Source organism: Oncorhynchus gorbuscha, linkage group LG26 (genome assembly GCF_021184085.1).
Source record: "Oncorhynchus gorbuscha isolate QuinsamMale2020 ecotype Even-year linkage group LG26, OgorEven_v1.0, whole genome shotgun sequence".
Taxonomy (NCBI): Eukaryota; Metazoa; Chordata; class Actinopteri; order Salmoniformes; family Salmonidae; genus Oncorhynchus; species Oncorhynchus gorbuscha.
Window position 1 is genome coordinate 43,535,081 of NC_060198.1, and position 13,380 is coordinate 43,548,460.

General features: G+C 43.0%; 1 protein-coding gene across 1 annotated transcript in view; it reads right to left on the reverse strand.

The window, feature by feature from the left end:
• Positions 1–2,611: 2,611 nt before the first annotated feature.
• LOC124016509 (calcium-binding mitochondrial carrier protein SCaMC-3-like) overlaps positions 2,612–13,380 on the reverse strand; it is a 40,095-nt gene continuing 29,326 nt past the window's right edge. The window contains exons 2-10 of the mRNA XM_046332079.1: positions 11,458–11,581; positions 10,681–10,768; positions 10,403–10,514; positions 9,851–10,009; positions 9,507–9,659; positions 8,957–9,070; positions 8,648–8,815; positions 7,434–7,584; positions 2,612–5,089 (exon numbers count right to left, since the gene is read on the reverse strand). Of these exons, the coding sequence (XP_046188035.1) occupies positions 4,908–5,089; positions 7,434–7,584; positions 8,648–8,815; positions 8,957–9,070; positions 9,507–9,659; positions 9,851–10,009; positions 10,403–10,514; positions 10,681–10,768; positions 11,458–11,581 (1,251 nt within the window). The 3' untranslated portion in view covers positions 2,612–4,907. The remainder of the gene's footprint in view (positions 5,090–7,433; positions 7,585–8,647; positions 8,816–8,956; positions 9,071–9,506; positions 9,660–9,850; positions 10,010–10,402; positions 10,515–10,680; positions 10,769–11,457; positions 11,582–13,380) is intronic.

Below are 13,380 nucleotides of genomic sequence, written 5' to 3' on the forward strand. Positions count from 1 at the left end.
CACATACTATGACCACTGCCAAGAGGGCTAGTCCACTGCCAAGAGGGCATGCCCAGCATGGGAGTTGCTGGTTTCATACCAGACAGAACCAACAACCCCCTGATTTCTATACAATACAGTAGCCCTCAAAATATCAAGCAATTAAAAAAATAAAATGTGCATTCGCAAGTCTCCCATGTTTTACTTCTTGATACAATCTACGCCTGCATCGATGTCTGTTATGAAGACGACGATTAGATAGTGAATATTATTACTTAGAATAAAAAGGCAGGTAGGGGGTGGTAGCAGCTATATTCAAAACATATATCCAACAAATATTAGATATGTTTGTAGAGGAAGTAAATATAATATAGATTCAGGAAGAAAAGTAAACACAAACTTGTGAACGGAGTAGCAGCCTTAATCACTGCAAGAGAACATTAACAATGACATCTGTCATTAAGCAGTTACAACTCATGCAATAAAAACAGAGAGACGCTCATTTTACTTCCTGGCTGTTCGTAAAGTGCAGAGAGAGAACATTAACAATGACATCTGTCATTAAGCAGTTACAACTCATGCAATAAAAACAGAGAGACGCTCATTTTACTTCCTGGCTGTTCGTAAAGTGCAGAGAGAGAACATTAACAATGACATCTGTCATTAAGCAGTTACAACTCATGCAATAAAAACAGAGAGACGCTCATTTTACTTCCTGGCTGTTCGTAAAGTGCAGAGAGAGAACATTAACAATGACATCTGTCATTAAGCAGTTACAACTCATGCAATAAAAATAGAGAGACGCTCATTTTACTTCCTGGCTGTTCGTAAAGTGCAGAGAGAGAACAAATGGATGTTACTGAACAGGAATGAATGGCGACGAGTCAGTGAATGGAAAGGGTTTTCCACCAGTAGCCTTTATAAATGGCATATATTATCATATTATAAAGAAGAGGGTTAGACTGTACAGTTGTATAAAGGGTGTTAGTACGTATAATTATTATGAAAGACAGAGCAGTCTAAAGAGCAGTCTAAAGAGATAATACAGTTTGAGTCTTTTTTAAATATACTAGCATGCACTAATCATGCTCTACGATGACATTCTGCAAATTCAAGGCATCCCAACACTAAGAAGCATTCAAAGTATTTTGAAAGAAAATGTGATCTTAAAATACTCCATGAAGCAAGCATTCACAACCATAGCTTGCAATATTAACAATGTATATATTTTTTTACAATATTACATTTGTTTACTATGGAGGTTACGCTCAGTTCATTTCTTATCTACAATACAGGAGTTGCTTTCAGTACTTTTAAAGTAAATGCATCACACATCTGTCTACAGTTATCTCTTAATAACTTCTCTCTCATCTACCCTTTTCATTCCCTTTTCCCCTTTCTATTTCATTTCAAGGAACATTGAAATTGGCTTCCAAATGACAAATAACACGTGTGACATATGAATCAATATGAATCTATGTCAGCAGCAATGTCTTATAGAATCTATGTTATGGTCTTTGCTCATCAGTATGTAACAACACTTAAGCAGCTTATTCAATTTCCTGCTCTAATTTAGACCTATTGACATCCATCAGAGAGACCATTACTGTATCCCAATACAACGAGGGCTGAGTATGGGTAGAATGTTTTTATTAATCACATAACTTACCATAGAATTAAAGGTAACTACTTTCTCATTCTAAACCTAAATTAAACTACAGTAAAAGTTCATTGTGCCTCGGCTATGAAATTATAATGATGATGATGTGCATTTCATAGAATTACATGTAGAATCCCATAAAATTGGTTACTATTCATATAATTCCCCGATGTTTGCATTAGGGTGTCATGGAGAGGTTTGCGGCACTGTCAGATACCTTCTGGACAATTCATCCTGCTTTCAGTATACGCTATTATGAGGTCCGCACTACAGTGAGGAGTTAGTTAGTTAGGAAACAAACTACTGTAGTGCAAAACCTACTAAATAAATACACAACACAATGGTGTCATGGAGGACAAACATACTTTCTTAATATCCACAACGAAATGGGTTGGCCAAGCCCTAAACTGAGCCCATTCTTTCAGGTCTGATCTTTATCTAACTACCACACATTATGCAGGAGCCAGTCTACACAGAACATGGACTAAACGTGCACTCCAGACTGGGAGATAACCTACAGCACATTCACTTCCACCAAGAGCATGGAATTCCTGATTGTATGTATTTATTTAACTAGGCAAGACCGTTAAGAACAAATTCTTATTTACAATGACGGCCTACCCCGGCCAAACCCGGATGACGCTGGGCCAATTGTGCGCCGCCCAATCGAACCATGGTCTGTAGTAACACCCCCAGCACTGAGATGCTGTGCCTTAGACCGCTGCACCACACGGGAGCCCATCATAGATGGGTAACTTTCCTTCTAATCAGCAGTGTAAAGTTATTAAGTAAAAATACTTGCAAGTACTACTTAACTAGTGTTTTTGGGTATCTTTACTTTACTTGACTATTTATATTTTTTACAAATTTTAATTTTACTTCACTACATTCCTAAAGAAAATTATGTACTTTTTACTCCATACATTTTCCCTGAAACACAAAAGCAGGACAGGAAAATAGTCTATTTCACACACTTATCAAGAGAATATCCCTACTGCCTCTGATCTGGTGGACTCACTAAAAACACTCTTTGTTTGGAAATGATGTCTGAGTGTTGGAGCATGCCCCTGGCTATTTATAAAAAAATAAGGAAAATTACTGTCTGATTTGCTTTATATAAGGAACTTTAAATTATTTATACTTGAATTTTAATACTTAAGTACTATATTTTAGCAATTTCATTTACTTTTGATACTTATGTAGATTTCAAACCAAATACTACTCAAGTAGTATTTTACTGGGTGACTTTCACTTTACTTTTACTCAAGTATGAAAATTGTGTACTTTTTCCACCATTGCTAATCAGGGACTGATTCAGACCTAGGAAACCAGGTGGGTGAGCTATTGATCTATTAACTACCAGGACAAGACAACTGGCAATAATCCTGATTTTGAGGCCAGGAATCCCCCAGGACCAGCAGAAGCAAAATAGCCCCATAAAATGAAAGACCCACTACCACATGTTAAAGTAGGTATGGGGTTATTGTCTGCATATGCATATTTCTTTCAATGCAAAACCCCCACTGGTGTGCGTGGCCAAAGATCTCTATGTTCATGTCATCTGACCATAGCACTGGTTCAAATCCAAGTGCCAATGCCATTTAACAAACTCCAGGCGTTTACATTTGCTGGACGACATGAGAATATAACTCTTTAGCCATGCACACCAGTGCTGGATTTTGCGTGGAAAGAAAGAATGCATATGCAGGAAATAACCCCATACCTACTGTAAAATATGGTGGTGGATATTTCATGTTATGGGGCAATGTTGCTACCAATGGTCCTGGGGCCCTTGTTAACGACATCATGAATTCTACCCAGTACCAGGACATTTTAGCCAAAAACATGGTTGCCTCTGCTAGGAGGCTGAAACCTAGCTGCAAGTGGATCTTCCAGCAAGACGATAACCCCAAGCACACATCAAAAGCCACAAAGAAATGGTTCATTGACCACAAAATCAACATTTTGCAATGTCCATCTCAGTCTCCAGACATGAACCCCATTGAAAACCAGTGGTATGGAGGAATAGTCTAAGATCCCTCCCAATGTGTTCTCCAATCTCATAAAACATTTGAGAAAAAGGCTCAGTGCCGTTATGGTTACATTTCTCCAGGCCCTTCCCTCAGATTTTTACCAAAAAAGTGGTGGGTTGACCACTTTGTTATTTAAGAATTCTAGCTTTAATAAAAATCTCTTTCTCTGAGTAATTGTCTTAGTATAAAATTATATCATGTTCAATTTCTTTGGAGCAGACAATATAGCTCAAAATGTGCATTATTTAGTATGTTTTGCTCATCTTTATCAAGGGTGCCAATAATTTTGGACCTGACTGAGAGCCACTTGAAATAGGGGAGAAACATTCCCTTTCTAAAAAGTGCAAAGCCATTCATGGACTAGGTTGGAGGAACAGCTCTGTATAAGTATCTCTGTGTTCAGAATCTTTCCCTTACAAAATACATACTGTATCAATATACAGTACATCATGTAAACGTCAAAGTTTCCTCGTTTAAGAACTTTAGAATCTCCCCCATTAGAATGTACTTTTTTGAGAATAGCAACTGAAACAAACATAGTGCATGTAATTCAATTCTAATCTCTTGAGATATTGAAATAAAGAGTAGGGTACTTTGGCTTGGTAGTGTTCTAGCAACAGCACACTGTGGAACAACCCCACACATTCTGCTGTGTAGTAAAGAGAGAATACAGAGTACATGTCAAGGTCATTGGAGGAAGATCACTTTATATTCACAAGACATGAAACTGACCTTAGATAAGTGCCTACATATAGGTATACAAACTGTACTGTGTGCTTCACTGTGTTTGTTTGGAGGGCCACACACAGACTTATTGTGGAGATGTGACTACAATGGGGGTTACAGCACGCACACTCTCTCTCTCCCTCTCTCTCTCTTCCACCCCCCTCTCTCTCTTCCACCCCCTCTCTCTCTCTCTCGCTCTCATTCCTTCCTCTCACACCTCCTCCTCCAAATCTGTCTCGGACACAGCCATTTCTTACAGACATCAGCTCAGCCTGATAGCAGACTCTTCCCTCTTTCTTAATGATGGTACAGCGTCAGAGGGGCTGAGTGATTCAAACAGTGAGTATATCTGTCTAGCTAGGTGTAAACGGGAAGCTTCCTGAATGTGTATGAAAAGGGTGGACTATCTGTCTTCTATCCCTCAATCCTCTGCTGTCTTCCTCTCCATCTTGAAATCCAAGAGCTGCACTCTACATCCCTCTCTTTCTTCTGCCTCTCGCTTCCTCTCTCTACGATTTCACACCCAGAGCCTTCTTCATGTGTTCGTATACCACGTACGAGATGCTGACAGCAGGGATGACCTTCAGGAAGTTGGGGGCGATGCCGCGGTAGAGCCCAGGTACCCCGTCATGTGATATGATGTGCTTGAACTGACCGACCATGGACAGCTTGGGCCCGCCCTCAGTAGAGGCTGGTGGAAAGAGGGAAAGTGGGCGAAATCGTCTGTTGTTCAGTTATATCCGTTAGATAGCTATTAATAGATAGGGGAAAGGGGGATACCTAGTCAGTTGTACAACTGAATGCATTCAACCCTGTTTGGATAGCCCGAACAGTAATACAGTGCCTTCGGAAAGTATTCAGACCCCTTGACTTTTTCCACATTTGTTACGTTACAGCCTTATTCTCAAATTGATTAAATTGGTTTTTCCCCTCATCAATCTACACACAATACCCCATAATGACAAAGCAAAAACAGGTTTTTAGAAATTGTTGCTAATTTATAAAAATAAAAAACTGAATTATCACATTTACATAAGTATTCAGACCCTTTACTCAGTACTTTGTTGAAGCACCTTTGGCAGCGATTACAGTATTATGTCTTCTTGGGTATGACGCTACAAGTTTGGTAAACCTGTATTTGGGGAGTTTCTCTCATTCTTCTCTGCAGATGCTCTCAAGCTCTGTCAGGTTGAATGGGGAGCTTTGCTGAACAGCTATTTTCAGGTATCTCCAGAGATGTTAGATCGGGTTAAAGTCCGGGCTCTGGCTGGGCCACTCAAGGACATTCAGAGACTTGTCCCGAAGCCACTCCTACATTGTCTTGGCTGTGTCCTGTTAGAAGGTAAACCTTTGTCCCAGTCTGAGGTCCTGAGTGCTCTGGAGCAGGTTTTCATCAAGGATCTCTCGTTGGGTCTCCCTGGTGGTGCAGTGGTTAAGGGCGCTGTACTGCAGCGCCAGCTGTGCCACCAGAGACTCTGGGTTCGCGCCCAGGCTCTGTCGTAACCGGCCGCGACCGGGCGGTCCGTGGGGCGACGCACAATTGGCCTAGCGTCGTCTGGGTTAGGGAGGGGTTGGCCGGTAAGGATATCCTTGTCTCATCGCGCACCAGCGACTCCTGTGGCGGTCCGGGCGCAGTGCGCGCTAACCAAGGTTGCCAGGTGCACAGTGTTTCCTCCGACACATTGGTGCGGCTGGCTTCCGGGTTGGATGCGCGCTGTGTTAAGAAGCAATGCGGCTTGGTTGGGTTGTGTATTGGAGGACACATGACTTTCAGCCTTCGTCTCTCCCGAGCCCGTACGGGAGTTGTAGCGATGAGACAAGATAGTAGCTACTAAAAACAATTGGATACCACGAAATTGGGGAGAAAACGAGGTAAAAATTATAAAAAACTTTAAAAAAGGATCTCTCAGTAAGTGGCTCTGTTAATCTTTGCCTCGATCCTGACTAGTCTCCCTGTCCCTGTAGTTGAAAAACATCACCACAGCATGATGCTGCCACCACCATGCTTCACTGTATAGATGGTGTCAGGTTTCCTCCAGACATGACGCTTGGCATTCAGGCCAAAAAGTTCAATCTTGGTTTCATCAGACTAGAGAATCTTGTTTCTCATGGTCTGAGAGTCTTTAGGTGCCTTTTGGCAAACTCCAAGTGGGCTGTCATGTGCCTTTTACTGAGGAGTGGCTTCCATCTAGTTGTCCTTCTGGAAGGTTCTCCCATCGCCAGTGACTATCGGATTCTTGGTCATCTCCCTGACCAGGGCCCTTCTCCCCCGATTGCTCAGTTTGGCCGGGCGGCTAGCTCTAGGAACGTCTTGGTGGTTCCAAACTTCTTCCATTTAAGAATGATGGAGGCCACTGTGTTCTTTGGGGACTTTCAATTCTGCAGGAATGTTTAGGTACCCTTCTCCAGATCTGTGCCTCGAAGCAATCCTGTCTCGGAGCTCTACAGACAATTTCTTTGACCTCATGGCTTGGTTTTTGCTCTGACATGCACTGTCAACTGTGGGATCTTATATAGACAGGTGTGTTCCTTTCCAAATCATGTCCAATCAATTGAATTTCCCACAGGTGGACCAATCAAGTTGTAGAAACATCTCAAGGATGATCAATGGAAACAGGATGCCCCTGATCTCAACATCGATTCTCATAGCAGAGGGTCTTATGGGTCTTAGGTATACTTATGTAAATAAGGTATTTCTGTTTTTAATTTTTAATAAATGTGCTAAAAAGTCTAACAACCTGTTTTTGCATTGTCATTATGGGGTACTGTGTGTAGATTGCGGAAGATCATTTTTTTATTAAATCCATTTTAGAATAAGGCTGTAACGTAACAAAATGTGGATCAAATCAAGGCGTCTGAATACTTTCCGAAGGCACTGTAGATATAGGGTAATAGGTTGACATAGTAGGTAGTAATTCGTTTGTTATAGATGATGTTATAGAATGTAATAGAATCTATATTATCTATGTAATATCATCTATGTTATGTAGTAAGGTAGAAGGTATAATTGCAGTTCAGTTGTACACCAGTCTCACCCTGGGCCTGCATGCGTGTTCTAATGAGAGCCAGGGGATAGGAGGCCAGTTGTCCACAGGTACTAGACACAGTACCACAGCCCAGCAGTACCAACACCCCCGGGTCAGCAGAGCCCTTACTGTACCGCTGGAGCCAGGCATTCTTCAGAGTCTGAGATGGAAAGGGGGAGGGGACGAGAGAGAAGAGGGGCGAGAAAAGAGAAGGAAAGAATCAAAAGAGAGAAAAGAGAGAGGAGAAAGAGGAGGGGTAGAGGGGGGAGGGTAGAAATGAGAGAGGAATAAGAGAAGGGATAGATAGGCTACATTGTTAATTTGACCTATATTTAATTGTGTTAAAAAAAATGAGGACATAGTAGAGAGAACCACGGCTCGTTGACTGCTAGTAAAAGTAAAACTCAAAGTTCACTTAAACACATAAAAGTCATTTTTACGAGAGAGCTGAGCAACATACATACTGACTGGCATTCCCCTGAGTACAAGGGACAGGGCCAGTGATGAGGTTTAGCTTTCCCAGAAAACATCAAACACAGTTGGCAGGCAGACAAATACACACACACACACACACACACACACACACACACACACACACACACACACACACACACACACACACACACACACACACACACACACACACACACACACACACACACACACACACACACACACACACACACACACACACACACACACACACACACACACACACACACACACACACACAGCATTTAGTTGACTGGTCAATTGCTTGGTCGATAGACTCTTGGTTGACATTTATTTTTTTATGACAGACAAGACACTTGACTGACTCGTGCCTGTCTCAGTGGACTAAAACATTGCGGAGGCCATGGGGATGGCACAGTCCATCACTCTATCATATTTCCGGCAACTTCAGGAGCATACCGGCAGAATCTACGAAGGCTAGCAGCAGCAGGAGGAGGAGGGTCGAGAACAGATTTTTTTCCTTCTGGTTATCTTGATCTCTGGTTCCCTCTTGAGTCATTTGTGTGTCTTAATTATTTCATCAAGCCGTGCGCTTAAAGCATCAGACAAGCTCAGTGCATATAGTTGATTTTATTAAAACATATAAAGGTGTGTCTATATATGGAAAAATATACTTTTATACATTTCAACGACGGTCAACCAAGATGTTTTTTTTTTCAGGGACAGCCCTACTCTCTCTCTCACACACACACGCACTTTCTCACACACACCTCGTACACGGCCAGGTCTATGCCAGCATACGGTATGATGCCAAGTGTGTTGGGCACGTAGCCCCTGTAGAAGGCTCGCACCCCCTCCTTCCTCAGGATCTGACGGGCACAGTCTACAATGCCAGAGTACTGGCCAGTCTTCCTCAGGGTCAGACGAGTCTTCAGCACCTGGGAAGTGAGAGAGGGAGGAGAAACGGGAAAGAGAGAGGGTGTGCAAGGAAGAGAAGGAAAATGAGAGAAAAGTCCTATGTTTCTATATTCAATAAAAAGTCTGTCTATCTTTCTGTCGGTCTGTCTCCCCTCACTCACCTCCATAGGGTAGATGATGGTTTGTGCAGTGGCTCCAGCCAGAGAGCCAGCGATGAACCTCTCCTGCACCCGCAGAGTACCTGCTTCATTTCTGCCCCGGATCAACCACTTGATCTAAGATGGAGGAGTCAGGGGAGAAAGGGGGGAGAGGAGAGACAGGCAGGTGGAAGAGAGTCAGGGAAATATAGGGATTAAGGGGTGAGGGGGATAGATTGTGGGAGGTGGGATAGGCAGGGATACATAGTGAGGGGGAGGTGTAGATTGGGGGAGTTGGGGGTGAGGGGGGGAATACGTGAGTCACACTGGGGTGGAGGAGGAGAGTCAGAGACACAACACGTAGAGACACAGGGTGTGTCTGACAGGGTGAGAAACAGAGTGTGTGTGTGTGAGCAACATTTCACACCTCAGTGTGGGTGTCTGACTCCTTCATTCCTATGCTTCACTAATGGCTACCCCATACACCAGAACTTATTTACAGATGTAAATTTGTCCATAATAATTCCAAATCAACCTCATTTGTGTACAGGTGCGTACAGTCCTCTTCCCTCACCTGTTCGTAGGCCATGAACTTGATGGCAGACTCTGGGGCTATTTTGAGAACGTTGATGCCGTTGCCCCTCCAGAGGGCTCGTACACCCCCCTCCTGGACCATCCCCCTCAGCCCCGTCCACAGGTTGATCCCCCTAGAGCTGGAGCCATGCACCTAGAGAGACAGCATTGTCAGTAACTCTAATAACATTCTGCATATCAGGGGTGGCTAACCCTCCTCCTGGAGAGCTACTGGATGTGCAGGCTTTTGTTCCAGCCCTGCTCTAGCACACCTAATTCTACTAATCAGCACTGCACTGACCTCTAACCTCTGAGTCTGTAGTAAACACAACAGTAACCCTTCACCTGTAGGAAGACCTTGAGACGGTCGAGGGGGGCGGTTCCTGTACGTGACACCGCCCCTGCCATCGCCCCGGCAACCAGCTGCCTCCACACTACCCCCGACTGGCGCTCTTGTTGGGAAAACTCTGGAGGCACTGTCATGTGCTCTCCGATGTCAAACATCTGAGAAATCACAGAGATGCCAATCAATAAACTTGATTGGCATCCAGAACTATCTGTATTCACCAAATGTAAATTACATGAACCCTTCTCTAAGGTTACCAAACTAAAATTCCTGGATAAAGCATCAGAAACAATTTAAACTGTGTAAACTATAACATAAAATGTAATTACAGAGTAACTATAAATACATAGATTGAGAAAATGGCCACATTTGTAATGAAAGGATACTGGCAAAATGTTTAGTTTCTATAGTTAATATGTAATTACATTTTATTACATCAATAATTGAAAATTCCATATAATGCTATCTGTGCTACTTCATGTCAAGCAAAGATCTAAACTAGAGAGTGTAGAGATAGAAGGCATTACTTCTATCAGGCAGTACTGACTGACCAGAGAGTGTTTCCAGTAGTGGGCGATGCTCTCCATGTTGTGAAGAGGGTTAAACAGGAAGTGATCTCGCCACTCACTCCAGTTGATAGTCATGGTGCCGTCCCTGTCCATACTGAGAGAACACACAGAGCAGTGTCAACACACACACACACACACACACACACACACACACACACACACACACACACACACACACACACACACACACACACACACACACACACACACACACACACACACACACACACACACACACACACACACACACACACACACACCTCTGTAGTATTTTGATGGCGTGTTCTGTGGACACCTCCAGTCCCAGGTTGTGCAGCGATTGTTGAATCTCCCCGACATCAATGCGGCCTGCATAAACAGTGAATCCCATCAGTGCCCACAATATGCAATATGTACCTACAGGCATACAGTACAGTTAGAGCAGTGATGTGTGTGTGTGGCTACTTTGTGAACTCCATGCATTAATGTGGTATGTTACTACATACCATTCATGCAGTCATACCACACATTCAGATAAATTACCATACCAGTGCAATGTGACATAGAATGCTCTGTGCATGTATGAACAATTTAAACTGTGTTTTGTGAGTGAAAGGACATTGTATCCAAATGGCCCTCCTACATGTGTCTACTTATGTGTGTTTAGATCAGACTTGGGTTCAAATACATGATTATCTAAGCAATAAGGCTTGAGGGGTGTGGTACATGGCCAACATACCACGGCTAAGGGCTGTGGTATATTGGCCATATACCACAAACCCCCGAGGTGCCTTACTGCTATTTTAAACTGGTTACCAACTTAATTAGAGCAGTAAAAATATATGTTTTGTCATAGCCATGGTATACAGTTTGATATACCACGGCGGTCAGCCAATCAGCATTCAGGCCCTCGAACCACCCAGTTTATAATGTTATTTAAATACTTATTTTCTGTGTGTGTGAATGCATTAACTGTAAGTCGCTCTGGATAAGAATGTCTGCTAAATGACTAAAATGTCAAATGTAAATGTGTGTGTGAGTGAGGTGGCCATGCCGACCGTCATGGTTGCGGTCCAGTGTGTGGAACATGAGCCGCAGTTCCTTCTCGTGGGCCCACAGGTACTGAGAGAACTCCTCAAAGTCCAGCAAGCCATCATGGTTGGTGTCACTCTCACGCACTATCTGCAGGAGTAGGATTGGGGTGAGAGGGGGGTAAAAATAGCAGATAGGGAGGGGGTGAAGGGTCAAACAGTGTAGGGGACAGGGGGTGAGAGAGAGGTTGAGGGGGATGTGATAAGGTGAAAAAGTGTGGGGTGGGTTGGGACCAGGGGTGAGATTTAGGGTAAGGTGATAGTTTGAGGGGGTGAGAGGTAAATGGAGGGAGTGAAGGGAAGAAGCAGGAAGGAGTGCGTGAGAAATGACAACAAAGCTTATCATTATTTTACAAGGTCATAACCTGCAAACATAAAACAATCAGCAGAACTGTTCTATATTCATCCACTCTAGTGCTTCCTCAAACAAGGAGAGGAAGAGAGAGAGAGAGCGAGAGCGAGAGAGAGAGAGAGAGAGAGAGAGAGAGAGAGAGAGAGAGAGAGAGAGAGAGAGAGAGAGAGAGAGAGAGAAAGAGCGAGAGAGAGAGAGAGAGAGAGAGAGAAAACAGTATAGAGAGAGAGCAAGAGAGCGAGAGTGAGAGAACCCCTACTCTGACCTCGTCATAATCCGCTTCACTCCTGTGCCCAGTGTCCAGTTAATCTTCAGTAACAATCACATACTGGAATCTGACCTGAACCAATGCACTTGACCAATACACACACACACACACACACCCACACACACATTTGCATATAGTCATGAAATTCAAATGACAATATCCTGCTTATCTTGCCACTTATCCTCACCATTTCAACTTTCTGTTAGGTATAAATGCTTGAATTGTAACTCTGTGTAGCTGATGGAAGCTGTCTGTATAACACATGACAAGCATAACTTTACGTATGCCTTTGAATTGGCCCGCTCCTCTATGACACAAATATAATCAGCGCAAAGTCTATTTAAGCATTGCCAGACAAATACATTCTGGTCCAGAGGGATATTGCCTGTGGTGTCTGAAAACTCCCAGAGGAGATTTGAAGGAAAAGCACAGCTTTGGGTGGATGATGATGCTCAGCTAAACTAGCCTACTATTTGAGTGTGGAGATAATGCTAAACTAATCTGCTGCATGGCTGGGGAGGGATGATGCTCAGCTAAACTAGCCTACTATTTGAGTGTGGAGATAATGCTAAACTAATCTGCTGCATGGCTGGGGAGGGATGATGCTTAGCTAAACTAGCCTACTATTTGAGTGTGGAGATAATGCTAAACTAATCTGCTGCACAGCTGTGGGTGATGATGCTTAGCTAAACTAGCCTACTATTTGAGTGTGGAGATAATGCTAAACTAATCTGCTGCATGGCTGGGGAGGGATGATGCTATGTGAAAGGAGTGATGCTAAACTAAACTACTGACTGTGGTGGAGTGATCTCCTAAGCTAATTTCCCTTTATGCTAACCTAAATGACTGATTAGATGTAACCTGAGGATTGCTATCTGTGTTCTTCTGTGTGAGTGTTACTTAAAGCAAGTGCACTATCACCTACAGTGCCTTCAGAAAATATTCATACCCCTTGACTTATTTTGTTGTGTTACAGCCTGAATTCAAAATGGATTCAATTGATTGTTTTCTCTCACATCTCTACATACAATACCCCATAATGACAAAGTAAAAACACACCCCTGAATCAATGCATGTTGGAATCACCTTTGGCAGCGATTACAGCTGTGAGTCTTTCTGAGAAAGTCTCTAGGAGCTTTACACACCTGGATTGTACAATATTTGCTGTAGATTTTCAAGCCGATTTAAGTCAAAACTGTAACTAAGCCACTCACAAACATTCAATGTTGTCTTAATTAGCAACTTCAGTGCATATTTGGCTTTGTGTTTT